Source organism: Papaver somniferum, chromosome 3 (assembly GCF_003573695.1).
Source record: "Papaver somniferum cultivar HN1 chromosome 3, ASM357369v1, whole genome shotgun sequence".
Taxonomy (NCBI): domain Eukaryota; kingdom Viridiplantae; phylum Streptophyta; class Magnoliopsida; order Ranunculales; family Papaveraceae; genus Papaver; species Papaver somniferum.
Genome location: NC_039360.1, coordinates 162744835 through 162759545, shown reverse-complemented (window position 1 = coordinate 162759545; position 14711 = coordinate 162744835). Strand labels below are relative to the sequence as shown.

Genomic DNA, 14711 nt, shown 5'->3' with positions numbered 1-14711 from the left:
TCACAATAAATATTGATTTGATTATGTTGGACTGCACTACAAAAGCAGGAGTTGTATTAGTTTTATGTGATTATACAATTACAGTTAGAAAAGCCGGAAATTCTATGTTGACTATACAACCAGAGAGGAACTAAAAAAAGCTTGAACTGATGCGGCTTTCCAATGGGCAACACATTGGAGAGGACACATAATTTCTTTTAGGATTGATTCAGAATCAACCTTACTATTGCTAATAGGAATTTATGCATAAGCCCACCAACGGAGATATAAAATCATGAAGACTTTGGTAACAAAGAGAAGTTCGATATAACTTTCATAGCTCAAGATTTTATTTTAGTAATATGGTTGTAAAACTAGCTATTTTTTGTAACAACTATATGATCAAACATAATAGGGTAGATCACGGATTATGCGCACTGTTATGAAGAAATATACGTATCGTTCCTCCCATCAGGGAAACAATGGTATTTTACTATCAATATATTGAGGTTTTATTTTCTAGAAAAGATATATAAATAAATAAGTAATACCACCCGAGTGGTGATGTATGTAGAGAAAAATTTATGTCCACTAAATGAACAATTTTCTATTGTGGTTTTTCTATCACTAGAAGATGACACATATTGATAGGGGACTTGTGTCGGTATTTTACGGGATATGTACCCTTTCTTGAAAACAAGTACATCCCTCCCCTACCCTACAAAAGGGACATTTTGGAAGATAGAGTAATCATAATAGAAAATTACTTAGAGGTGGAGACTACACCGGAAGATCTACACTACACCGAACGGTTGAAACTCAAACGCTCGATGGAAACCTGTCCTGGCCTGGTTAAGTGGCTAATTGACCTTGCCTGGCTAATTTGACACTTAACCAAGCCAGTTTGCTTGTTTGCCGGCTACATAATGGGTGTGAAACTGGTAAACTGGCCAGTTTGCTATGCCCATAGGAACCGGCGTAAGCGTCCCATATACAAAACCATTATTCCATTCACAATCCGTTTGTATTCTTTGCTACCTGATCCATATTTTGATTCATCTAAATGAAGGTGAAACACACCACTTAGCCGAACAACTCAACTCTCTTTACGGATGTACACTCACAAGAGGGTTTTCATCTGCATCTATAGTTTGTCTTCCATATTGATTTGACAATACAGAAGCTTCAAGACTGACACCTGAGCCCGTGGACAAAGTCATTGATATTTTCTTGTGTTGTGAAAGCTCGCCTAGCTGATAAACAGGTCTAGCAACTAGCTAACTCCATTTAACGTCTTGTTGTTCTTCTCGTTTGTCTTTTGTTGTTTGTTATTTTACCAAAAGCATCACAACTTTGCATATAAATTTCTCAGAATCAAGCAATGCATGCACAACTATAAATACTACGACTCAGTAGGAGCTAGCACAGTGGTAATGGTTTTACAGTCTAGAAAACAAAACACTAGTAGGGAGCTAGAGAGACCTGCATTTTTGAATCAGCGTACTTACTTGAGGATGATAATGACAAGTCGAATCAAGTAATTTATTCAGGATAATAATGAATCGTAAGTACGACTGTCATGTACTTGCTTCTTTGGTTTTATCTCTCTATATTTATTTTCTCTCAAAACTAAATTCTTATACCACCATTTTTCTTCTTACCCTCAAGACCATCTGAAACAAAGAGCTAAAATCATTTGAGAATCCATTTTCCTTCTTCATCATCAAGCGACAAGCATAAAGGTGGTTTCACTTCACAAATTAGGATTTCAAACTGACAAGAGGTACAGGGTTTTCTTCCTTGGAAATTTTTGATGAAATTGCTCTTCGTGATTCCTAATATTGAGTTTGTGTTTATTTAGTTCGTGAGCTTGAGTTTTCTATTTTTGTTTGAAATAAAATGGTTAAAATCTAGTGAGCTTGAGTTTCTTAGCTGAATTGAACCAACATGAAATTCCCTCTTGTCTTGGTCATAGTTGTCGAGAGAGAACTAAGAAAAGGAGCATGTGCTCTGGACCTACAATCTGAGGTAAACTTCTACAAACATTGGGGCTTTTCTTTTTTGTTTAGTTATTATTATGGTTTTTAGGGCATGATTATGATTCAGGGGCATGGTTACTTAGCGTTGGGGAGATTTTTTTTAATGTTTTTAAGAAGCTACCATTTTCTTACTATCTGATTCAATGTCTGTTTATTCATGGTTCAGTAATATTCTCTTTTTCCATTCAAGTTGTTGGTAATATTCTGTTGTCTGGTTTCACACAGGATTTAGTGAAGCTGGAAACGGCATAACTAGTACCAATTTGCATTTGGTCCATCAACTAACTCATAAGGATATATTTCTCTAATCATGAGGTGACCAAAATTAAAAATATTGATTTTTGTAATTTTTTTCTTGCTTCCAAATAGAAGCTTAAATGACTTCTTTTACAAATTTGGTTGTGACTTGGACACCCACCACAGGTCCACAGATAATAGACTCATCTAATAGTCTCGAAAACTTAATTCCTACCGTGCTAATGGCTACCTAAGTCAGATTGATATGTTGTACAGAATGGGGAAGCTTTCTTCATTAATCATCCCAAGCATCATCAGCGGCACCCTCTTTCCTTGTACTTGAAGGAGGCGCAAGCATGTACTTGTACTTATCCTCTACATTTACGGAGGTTGGACCTGTCACGGAAAGTTTTGATAATGCAACTCTCGCTTCTTTCTGTGCAGCTGCTGCCTCTTTTTCTTTCCGCCTTGCAACCTAGGATCCCACCCATGCAAATTTTGATCTTATTTTATTAGATAACAAACAAAAATTGCAGCAAAACACCTTTAACATGAAAGAAAATATGTGACTGCGCAAAAAAGAAAAAAGGTTAAAAGATGTTTCTGATAAGCACACCTTGCCAGTTGCAAATGCAAAGGAGTTCCCAGATTCTGCATCTGAAATAGCTTTCTTAATATGGGCCACCAGGAACTATGAGACGCGACAAACAAGAAGAAAGGAACAGTCAATACAAGCAACTCTAAAGAAACATAAAACATGAAACCATAGAAGAGCAGAACAAGACCATGTCACGATCTGTGTAAAATGAAGTAGCCTGTCCAGTTGATCCTGCACGCCCAGTTCTTCCAATACGGTGCACATAATCCTCCATTGTCTACACCCCACATAGACGCAGCAACACACACGATAAAAATCAGACATGGTATTTAATGTAAGAAAACAAGGATGAAACTGAACAAAATTGAATAGTACATAGTGCTGAAGAAAAATATACCTTGGGAAGATCAAGGTTGATCACATGAGCAACTCCTGTGACATCTAAACCACGAGATGCAACATCTGTGGCGACCTGGACATCGAGTTTGGAGGTAAGTCGTTGCAGGGTGTAATACAAACACTGAGCATTTCTTTAACGTAATTCAGATTCAGAAGAGAATGGAGGTACCAGAATATTAGTAGAACCATTTCGAAAATTGCGAAGAGCTGCTTCTCTTTCACTTTGGCTACGGCCACCATGAAGAGCAACAGCGTGCAGACCTTGTGCTATCAGGGCTTCTGCAACTTCATCACACCTAGTCTACAAGATGATATTAACATAACTTGTCAGCATCTCATAGGCGCTTCAAAAGTTTAAGTCGTCAATCATGGTAAAACATCGTTACCTTCCTTTCAACAAAAACAATTGTTAACGGGAGTGGATGACCAGATCTATCAGCCTGAGCCGCCTCTTCCACAAGCAAAGACAGAAGCTGATCGATCTTTTTCCAAAAAACCGTATAGAGCAAATTAAACTTATGTACTGTACAACACCAATACATTTTTTTTATAAAAAAATAGTAATGCATATGTGAATATGAGCTATGTTGCTAACCTTCTCATTCTCCGGAACCTTCTGCAGCATTTGAGACACATTTGCTGTAGGGCTACTTACTTTTCCAACCTTTACTTGCACTGGGTCAGTGAGGTACTCCTGTTACACAAGCTCATTAGCACAAATGATTGTCCTTGGAAGAAAAATTAATTTCATATGGTCATATGAGCACAAGTGTAGCATACCTGTGCAAGGGCTTCAATTTCAACTGGCATAGTTGCACTAAACAGCAATGTTTGGTGCTTTACGGGAAGATTCCGCATCACCTGAAAGCCAGAAAACAACCAATAAATACTATGTACTATTACACACAAGCAGACACACATTGTAACACTGAAATTGGGATGCTCATGAAAACCAGAAAACCAGAGACAACAAAAGTAGGGAGTTCAAGTACGAAGCTAGACCTCTCTTATCTGCGGCTCGAACCCCATGTCCAGCATTCTGTCAGCCTCATCCAAAACAACGAAAGAGATCCTAGAAAGACAGGTGTTCCCTTGTTGCAAATGGTCGATAAATCTTCCAGGTGTGGCAACCACAATATTTACTCCTGCCCGCAACTCAGACCTCTGTCATGGTACAAACCATTAAGGAATGGAAAATATAAAAGCAGCACAGATACGCTAAGGTCACAACATGTTTAAAGTTTTCTCTTCTCTATACTTCAGTTAAACCAAGAAATGCAAAATAGCGACAACCATACAACATGAATACCTAAACTACAAGAAATTACCTGTTCTGCCATATTTGTTCCACCAACAACAATAGCAGTTCTAAAAGACTCCAGAGATCTACTAAAGGCCTTAACCTGGGAAAATATCCAACAATCATTCAGCAACAGAGAATCAGACAAGTAAATAAGAGAGGTATAATGACTTCAAAATAGTCAAATTGAATGAAATTTGGTGTACTCGTCTCATATTATCGTCTACCTAGAGAGACAAGAAAGTGCCAAATAATACTGAGCCCAGTTGAAACAAGTTACATCGTATGAAGTAAATTGTATGGTTCTTTCCAATGAGCAAAAGTGAAGTTTCAGATAACGACGAGCTCAAGAATAATGACCTTAGTTTGTTTACATAAGGGTTAGAAAATTAAAATTGTGACAAGCTCAAGTGATGGTTACCGATAATGACGAGAATGCAAAGACTGCCTGGAAAAATTATTTTCAATACAGCAAGTTTCATTTTGTATTACTCGGAAGACGAATGTAGCAGTTGTTAAAACATTTCAAATCCTGTGGTAAATAACCAGTAACCTCACCTCTTTCTCAATCTGTTGGGCAAGTTCTCTGGTAGGTGCCAACACTAATGCAAGAGGACCATCACCTCGCCGAACAGAAGGCTGGGCTAAGCAATGCTGCAGAGGAAAAACAAAACATGTATAAACATAGTACAATAAAAAAGGAACAAAATGTGCATGGATGGTGGGAGGCTAACAAAAGAAAACCTGGATCATTGGAATAGCAAAAGCAGCAGTTTTCCCACTCCCCGTCTCGGCACAACCCAAAAGATCCCTTCCCTGAAGAGCAATTGGCATAGCTTGGGCCTGAATAGAGGTTGGTCTAGTGTACTCGTGAAATGCTATATCTTTCATGATACTTTCATGCAAACACTGAAAAAGACATTACACATAGTTATAGAAATGTGAATCTTGGTCACAGACACAGACTTGTAGTATCTAAAAAAGAAAACAATTTACCATGTCTGTAAATGATTCAATTGGCGCAGGTGCAGGAGCGGAATCTGGCGCAGTAGTAACATCAACATTCAGCCGTAAGCGAACCTCTTCAATCTGCAGAACAATATGGTACGTCAGTCTCATTGAATTTAGAATTAGAAGTTACATGTGAACTATGTTATACAATTTCCCCTAACTAGAAATTCCATATGAATACAATAGGCCTTTATCCATGCTGTATGTCATTACCTACAAATTTCATTATCTTTTATATAATGCGCAGGAAATTTCCTTCACAGAACATTGCCCTTTTTCTGGTGTCCTTTTCTCTCTAATTTATCTTTGTTTGATCTGTTTGCTCGTGATTAAGTAACAGCAAAAACTACACAAGGGAAGAGAATAAAAACTCTACTAACAGCCTTCATTGCATGGCGGTTACTAACATTTCATTATGTAGTAGCTCCTGGAACAAATTTAAGGTACATGAAAATATACCCGACAAAACATAAAATTAGTAACTAGGGACCACATTCATGGTCCCCGTACTGATCAAAGCTTACACAAAGTCCCCTAAATTTCATGCACCTACTTCTAATTACCCCGAGTCATGATTCTATATTACAGTTCCAGTCTCCTATCAGATTCTACATAAGATAAACCCTAGAATGTGCCAGTAAAATATCATCTCAATGTACAACATTAGTCCAGTACTATTCAGAGCATGTAGATAACAAAGTGTGAGTACAAAATAAGGATTTCAAATCAAAGCTCATTGAGTCAGTAAAGGCACACATAAACCCTAAAATGTGAACACTACACAAGCACAATCTAAGTAAAACTATAATTTCTCAGCAATGTTCACCGAATGCAGAACAACAATCAGTCAATTTAAGATATAGATTGAAATCTTCGAAATGAAACTTAAAATTAAGCTTAAATAAAAAAAAAAAGAAACAACAATCAATAAAAAAAAAAGAAATTAGGTTCATGATTTCCGATTACCTGTTCAGGTAGAAGACGGGAAACACGCTCAGACGGTTTCCATTGATGAAACACCGCTTCAGGAACAGCCATAGTTCTAGAGACAGGCAGATTCGAAGAAGAAGAAGATGTTGTTCGACGAGCGCCATTGAATGAAGACGAAGAAGAGTTGCTGTTGGAATTCCATGTTTTAAGTTGTTGTTGGTGATCAGAAGAAGAATCTAGGGTTTCTGAAGAAGGTTTAGTGTTTCCAGTTGTAGATTGAGAAGAAGAAGACGATTGAGATGAGGAACTCCTTAGATGTGGCGGCACATACGGCATTGTTGTTCCTGTTTGAAAAGATATGAAGAAGAAGAACGAAAATGTCTTTGAAGTGCAGAAGAGTGTAGAGGAGAAGAGAATCTCAAGTAGAAGTTGTATTGTACTTTGGAGACACGATAGGTCTGAATTGATTTCATTTTGAACCAACGATGAGGATGATGATCATCATCTTATGGGCCTTTTATGCGGGCTTGACCCGGATCCAACAAGGAGGCAATTTAAAACGGTGGAGCGCAAAGTATCCTAACCATTTATTCGTCGTTTTCTTTTCGGTGTTTTTATTTTTTCCCCATTTACACAGATCGATCGAGAGGGAGATTTCTCTCTGAAGAAGAAGGAGGAGGAGATTGAGTGTGTAATTCTGTAGAGGAAGAGAGAAATCGAGATGTTTAAGTTTCTGAAAGGAGTAGTAGGTGGATCCGGTACAGGATTGAAAGATCTACCTTATAATATCGGCGAACCTTACTCTTCTGCTTGGGGTTCATGGACTCACTCTCGCGGCACTTCCAAGGTTACTTTCTCTTCATCCTTACTCTAATTTGTTTATGAATTTCAATTTTGAGAATTTCATTTTGTGGAATCGTAGTTTACAGTGTGTTATAATGACTATTTTGATCATAATTGGGCAATTATGAATGGGCATTAGTGGCGTGTTAAGATAATTATCTTGATTTTGAGATCTATGTAAAGTAAATTTTGAAGGAGGAGGAGGAGGAGATTCTTATCTGAAGTTAACATTGCGATTATGTGGAATTTTGAATGCTCATGATTTGGTTTCGATTAGCATTAGTGAAACAATATACTCTTGCATTGACTGAATCATGCAACTTTCTGTTGTTGTTTGTGATTGTTGGTCTACCAGGATGATGGTTCCCCAGTGTCTATATTTTCACTTACTGGGAGTAATGCTCAAGATGGACATTTAGCTGCTGGTCGTAATGGTGTCAAACGTCTAAGGACGGTAATACATATTCACATGTACTTGGGAAAATCTATGGTCGCCATTTTTTGGATTCTTCTCTACTAATGCGAGCACATTTGTGGGCTCATTTGCAGGTCAGGCATCCAAATATCTTATCATTTCTTCACAGCACAGAGGCCGAGATTTTTGATGGTGCTACTCCAAAGCATACTATCTACATTGTTACTGAGCCTGTCATGCCACTCTCTGAGAAGATTAAGGAACTAGGCCTTCAAGATACTCAGAGGTATACCAGGATTTTTTTTGTTTGTTCTGTACCTAGAGAGTTCTTTTCTAATTTTTGAGTGTTATTTAAAATAACTGCTCGGCAGAACTCTGAGGGGGTGGGATATGTATAGATACTGTTGTTGATTGGTTAATGATTCTATTTTTTCCATGTTATAAACTTTCGCCTATGAAGTTTGTCCAGATGCTTTTAGTTATTATTTTACAGCTTATAAGTGCCTTGGCATGTTCCATTAGAAAGAAAAGTGCCGCAGCACTGCAGAATTGTTATTAATTTTAATTGGATCTGCATTTCTGATACTTTTAGTTTGTTCTCATCCTCTTCAGTTCTTTGTTGTGATCCTAGCTACTAGTATATTGACTTGTGCGTTACAACAATTTTGGTGGCAGGGATGAGTATTATGCATGGGGACTGCGCCAGATATCTAAGGCTGTGAGCTTTTTGAACAATGACTGCAAACTAGTAAGAGTCTTTACTTGATATTTTATTTTGTTCATATATATTGTTCTCGTTGATCATCTTATAACCCTGACCAAAACACTGTGGTTGAGGAATTGCATTTATCTAGCACATGTACTCATTTAATTTGTGTGCCCGAATTTCTTATTTTAGTTTAAATCTTGGTATCTCACTATTTTGAAACACTTGTTGGAATCCATTAGCTTATTTGCTCTCCTCCGACTGTTACAGGTTCATGGTAATGTATGCTTGGCAAGTGTTGTTGTGACTCCTACGTTGGACTGGAAACTGCATGCTTTTGACGTGCTATCTGAGTTTGATGGAAATAATGAAGGGTCTACTGGACCGATGCTGGTAATTCTCAAGTCAAAATTCTTAAGTGCTTTATGTTTTTCAATGGTTGCTTCTCTAGGTGCATAAGTTGTCCACCATCATGGTCTGTTATGCAATCTCAATTTTTATTGGGAACTGTTGTTTTCTCCCTCTAGTGGTTTCTCACTAAAGAATACACGTGCAGCAATACGAGTGGCTAGTCGGAGCACAGTACAAACCGATGGAATTGACAAAATCTGATTGGGCAGCAATCCGAAAATCACCGCCTTATGCCATTGATTCTTGGGGATTGGGTAAGTTTTCAGTTGATCCTTCTTGTTTTTAATTCTTTGCTGTTTGCTTTTGAATACCAAACACATCGAAAAAGAGGACAAGTATTCTGTCTTAGGCTTCACTGGTTATTCTTTAATTTATGAGCTTTCTGGATATTAAGATTTTTGTTTTCAGACATATGACCTGATTATATCCATACTGATGCAATTTTGTTGGTGTCATGTGTTAGGTTGTCTTATTTATGAGCTTTTCTCTGGTATGAAATTGGCCAAAACGGAAGAGCTGCGCAACACCTCATCTATTCCAAAGGTGAGCACCCGTTTAAGTTTGGTTATTTCGCACATTTGAACTATATATATGTTGTGTTAATTTAATCATCATATGACCCTGGTATGTATATTTGATGTAATTGCTTTCTAGCCTATAATGTTGTGTTTATGTAAGATATAGCATTCGTTGTGACGTATGTTCATTAAGGCTCAAAATTTTGTTATAAGGTCATCAAGTATCTCTTCTAATGATATTGGCATTAAGTCAGCCTGTATTGCATGCCCAAAATAATCAGGACCATAATATAAGAATATAACGCCACCCATCCTGATTGAAGAAGTGATATTTGCTTAAGATTTTTTTACTTCCAACTGAAAATTTAGGTAATTTGTATACCAGCATTTAAATTAGAAAAATAGAAAGAAACTCCTTGAAGGTACAATGGATACATTTTTCGCTCAAACCATCTTCCTTTTGGTATTGTATAGTAGTTCTTTTTCCTTTGTTGAAATCTAGTTTGTTTGCCTAGATAAGAAGAAAAAGACATCTAACTAAGGCATAAAGTTTACATTATGAGTTGTCCAAGTCATGCATGCACACAGATGTTTAGTTATTGGTATTTATTTATATTAGCGCACTGTTTTTCTCTCCATTGATAAACTTTCAGTCCATTTGCATTTATCCTTTTTCTTGTCTCACAGTCTCTACTTCCAGATTACCAGAAGCTCTTGAGTTCAATGCCCCCTCGCAGATTGAATACTTCAAAGCTTATTGAGAACAGTGGTAAGTTTGATGTTTTGTGTGTGCATCCTTTCTTTCTTCAATCCTAGTACATGTTTGAGCAAGTCCCTGTTTTCATAGTTGAGGTTTAGATAATCTATGTGTTTGATTCTTTGAAGATTTTTTTTCTTATTCTTGTGACTTGCATGTCTTTGCTTTTTTCCACTCAGACTCAGTACTGATATACCAGCATGTCTGTTTTGTCAGAGTATTTTCAAAATAGGCTGGTGGAGACAATCCAATTCATGGAAATCTTGAGTTTGAAAGATAGTGTTGAGAAAGATACCTTCTTCCGTAAACTTCCAAACTTGGCTGAGCAACTTCCTCGCCCAATTGTTTTGAAAAAGGTCTTACACTCGACATCTTCACCTGAACCTTGTGCTTTTTTAGACGTTTCTGGCATTTTCCTGTCAATTTTCAGTCTTTAAGCCATGCTTATATCATATGCTATTACAGTTACTGCCTCTACTAGCATCTGCGCTAGAATTTGGTTCAGCTGCTGCTCCTGCCTTGACTGCTTTATTAAAAATGGCTTCATGGTTGTCTCCTGAAGAATTCACTGCTAAGGTCATTTTCTTTCAACGACCCTTGCATTCTATGATTCTTTATTAACAAAATTCACCTCTCCTTTTACCTTCTATGTTTCTGTTCTGTGTTTATGTATTTGAAAATACTGTTGATGGTTCTGAGTATTCCTACTTTGTTCACAGATATTGCCAACTGTTGTGAAACTATTTGCCTCAAATGACCGTGCTATTAGAGTAGGCCTTCTACAACATATCGATCAGTTTGGAGAGTCATTATCTTCTCAAGTTGTAGATGAACAAGTACGTTGTCAATTTTAACAGTTACTCTAATAGCTAATGGGAAATTCTTCATCTGGAGCGGAGATTATTTTAATAGATGCATGTTAATATTGTACCATCTGATTGGAAATAAGTGGGCTTAATATTGGTTGACATTAGGTTTATCCTCATGTTGCCACTGGGTTTTCCGATACATCCGCTATTCTTCGGGAACTGACACTTAAGTCAATGCTCATCTTGGCACCCAAGGTATGGTACAATCTACTACTTATTTTCTTGTTGGAATGAAGTAGTGCACGATTAGTCTAATGGTATAATTAAACTGTATACGTACTGCTTAGCTGTAAGGGTTATCAACTGAAATCTGCTAAACATTTCACCGAGTTTACTTGCTTAACACTCTCCTACAGTCGTACTTATAGTCGACTGCAAAATTGACACTTTTTGTTTGGCATGAAATTGCAGCTGTCTCAGCGAACTATTGCGGGATCGTTGCTGAAGTATCTATCGAAGTTGCAGGTAAACCACTAACTCCTCATGGTTGTGTTATCAATGATATAGTAAGTTAAGATTGCTTCTCTTTACTATATCTTAGGTTAGTCTTTCTTGTAGTTTACAATTTGCTAGTCATACAGGTGGATGAAGAAGCAGCTATTAGAACAAACACAACAATTCTATTGGGGAACATTGCCAGCCATCTTAATGATGGGGTCAGATTCTTGATGCCCTAATCTGTTTTATTTCACAGTTCTACGGTATCACTTTCAGTTATTTTGATTCACCGTGCTTGATTATTTTTTGTTTAGGTGAATCTTATATTATAAATATGAAATGTCATCATTCTGGGAGGATCACACTATACATTCGGTAGTAGTTAGGTTGAATGTCATATATGTTTCCAGTGAGCATTTGGAGCTTTTAATCTCAACATTGGGTTTAATAATAATGCAGACAAGGAAGCGAGTCTTGATTAATGCATTTACAGTACGTGCACTACGTGATAATTTCTCTCCCGCGCGTGGAGCAGGTAATAAACCCCTTGGCATTCAGCAACTGCATATAAGCTTACCATTCTGTCTTGAGAATTGTTGGTAATATTGTGTAATGACTTTTATATGTTTCATAATGTTCTGTACTATTATTTCCTTGAGCTAAATTCACATGAAATTTGTATTGCTGAAGGTATCATGGCTTTGTGTGCCACAAGTTCATATTATGACACAATGGAGATTGCAACCCGTATCTTGCCGAACATTGTTGTACTTACCATTGATCCTGATAGGTAAGCTCAAATAATCTTTTTTTCCATTCCCCTGATAAGCGAAATTATGGCTGTACTCAATTCGGAGGAGGTTAAAAAATCCTATTATTTCTCCTACGCAGTGATGTTCGATCAAAAGCGTTTCAAGCTGTTGACCTGTTTTTACAGATTGTAAAGCAGCATGATGAAAAGGTATTGTTCTCTACTCTTGCTGCTTTGATCTATTTATTTACACTTGCAAGCTATGTTGTATTAGGCGCTGGGCTAGGCGAGGCGCCAAGCCCATCGCCTCGCCTAGCACCTAGGCTCCCTGGGCGCCCAGGAAGAAAAAATTGGTCATGTGTTGGCGCCTTTGAGCCTTTTTTTGCTAGGCGCCCCCTAGGCAACTCGCATGGCTAAGTGAGCGCCCAGGGCGCCTTAGACAACATAGCTTGCAAGTACTATAATGGTTGTTAACGTCTTTGGTTTTGGTAATGGTTCTCTTATCTGTCAGATAACAGTATGACTTAATATTTTGAGCAGATTAATAGTGGAGATACTACTGGAATTTCAAGCATGGGAACATCTGCTGGAAATGCAGGTTTGCTCGGGTAAGTCAACTTGGCCTTTCGAGTTATTACCAGATGACAGTGACCAGATTCTCTCAAGGACTTCCTGTAGACTGGTGTGAATTGATACCATAAAAGTTCACTATATGTTGTAGCTGAAACGTGATACACTGATTGCAATGCAGATGGGCGATGAGCTCTTTGACAATCAAGGGTAAAGCTGACCACGCACCAGTTGCATCAGCAGAATCAAGCGGCCAACTTACTGCAGCAGCCTCAAATGCAAGCTCAGGTTTGTGTCTCGATTACTTAGTTTTCTTATCTTACTATTCCATTGACAATATGCCATCCAAGCTGTTTGACCCCATGATTTTAATTGAAGTGGGGTGGAATTGGTAGCATTACTCTTTGTACTCGGTGATTTCTGAAGTTGCAACTTCAGTTTTCGTAAATTCGGGAAGCCAATATGTGAAATCTGTAATAAGGAACTAAAATCAAATATAAAAACAGCCTTTGTATCTGGTTTTACATTCCTGACAAGAGTGAGCACAGAAATTTGTGGTGAGTTTAGTTGGTGATGGATGTGGGACTCGTTGCTACAGAATATAGAAATTCTGAAATTGTTAGTCATAGATCCTGATGCGTTGTTTTCATTGGTTTATTAGTAGAACATTGTTTTCATTTGGAATCTAAGATTACTGAGTTTAGTTTCTTGTGACTATGTAGTGGTGAATCCTCCGGATGCAATGCCGGCCTATCCAACTTTTACTACTGATTCAGCTGATTTACCCGTCCCATCATCTCCAACTTCAACCGATGGTTGGGGAGAAATTGAAAATGGTATTTTTGAAGAGCAAGACAAAGAAGAAAAAGACATATGGGATGATGTTGAACCAGTTGAGGAGCCAAAACCTGCAGCCTTTGCCAACATTCAAGCTGCTCAGAAAAGACCCATTGTGCAACCAAAATCACAAGGTAAAATCATCTTTTGTGTATGACTTGCTTCTTAACTTAAACGTAACGAAAGGAATCTCAGCTTCGCCTCTATCTCCTGCTCAGAAAAAAAGAAAAGAAAAGGAAACAGTCATTTTACCTTTACGTATTCTTATTAAGCTTGGATTCTTGTGTTGTCATTCAGTTACCAGTGTGAAACCGAAGAGCACAGTAAGGGCAGACAAGGATGAAGATGATGACTTATGGGGATCCATTGCCGCTCCTGCCCCGAGGTCAACGGCATCAGCATCAAAATCTTTGAACATGAGGTCAACGGCATCAACATCATCATTGGCATCAGCATCATCAACAAAACCTGACGACGACGATCCATGGGCAGCCATTGCTGCTCCACCACCAACTACCAGGGCCAAGCCATTATCTCTTGGAAGAGGTCGTGGAGGCAAACCTGCTGCCCCGAGATTGGGTGCACAAAGAGTAAACAGAACGTCGTCAGGCGGAATTTAGAACTCTGATTCATAAACAAATAAACACAACGACAAACAGAAATACTTCTGCAGATTTTTTGTAGGGTTGGGTAAAGTGGTGGTAAATTACTAGTTGCCAGTGGTTGTAATATTAATTTTTTTTGTTTCCCTTAACTTTTGATTTGTAATAATTTTTCCAGTTGTATTATTTTTAGGGCTTAAACACTCTACTTCTAGTTCTGACGAATCTTTATGTGAAAATGTGTGTCATTTTAATTGAAAATATCTCCCTGAATTACAGGTCTTTGCTCTCTGATGACAAAGTTTTGCTTTTCATTCTTGAAGATAAGATTTTTCCAGTTCTTGTTTTACTACAAGTCTGTAAAATAACTGCGAAACATGATCTGTAGAGTTGCAAAAATCATTTTCTTTTTCTTCTTTCTGGTTGTTGTGATGCTTTTGCTGGAAGCAAGGAATTAAGAGTCTTATTAAACAAAACCAACACCTTTTAGTACCTTGGAAG

At 37.7% G+C, this 14711-nt stretch overlaps 2 protein-coding genes across 2 annotated transcripts; one reads left to right on the top strand and one right to left on the bottom strand.

Moving 5' to 3' along the window:
- Positions 1–2334: 2334 nt before the first annotated feature.
- LOC113357886 (DEAD-box ATP-dependent RNA helicase 20-like) lies at positions 2335–6829 on the bottom strand. Its single transcript, XM_026601374.1, has 14 exons — positions 6530–6829; positions 5549–5641; positions 5297–5461; positions 5111–5206; positions 4581–4655; positions 4255–4416; positions 4033–4113; positions 3848–3946; positions 3639–3734; positions 3422–3553; positions 3251–3325; positions 3041–3130; positions 2872–2946; positions 2335–2730 (listed from the first exon to the last, which is right to left on the bottom strand). Exons 1-14 carry the CDS (start codon positions 6827–6829, stop codon positions 2551–2553), a joined length of 1719 nt encoding a protein of 572 aa, XP_026457159.1. The 3' UTR covers positions 2335–2550.
- A 284-nt stretch (positions 6830–7113) lies between these two features.
- Positions 7114–14511, top strand: LOC113357885 (N-terminal kinase-like protein). Its single transcript, XM_026601373.1, has 21 exons — positions 7114–7340; positions 7692–7790; positions 7886–8037; positions 8427–8499; positions 8728–8850; positions 9014–9122; positions 9332–9411; positions 10074–10155; positions 10360–10499; positions 10609–10719; positions 10863–10979; positions 11118–11207; positions 11424–11477; positions 11594–11668; positions 11910–11985; positions 12141–12240; positions 12342–12411; positions 12742–12809; positions 12953–13059; positions 13494–13742; positions 13906–14511. Exons 1-21 carry the CDS (start codon positions 7215–7217, stop codon positions 14226–14228), a joined length of 2424 nt encoding a protein of 807 aa, XP_026457158.1. The 5' UTR covers positions 7114–7214; the 3' UTR covers positions 14229–14511.
- Positions 14512–14711: the final 200 nt, after the last annotated feature.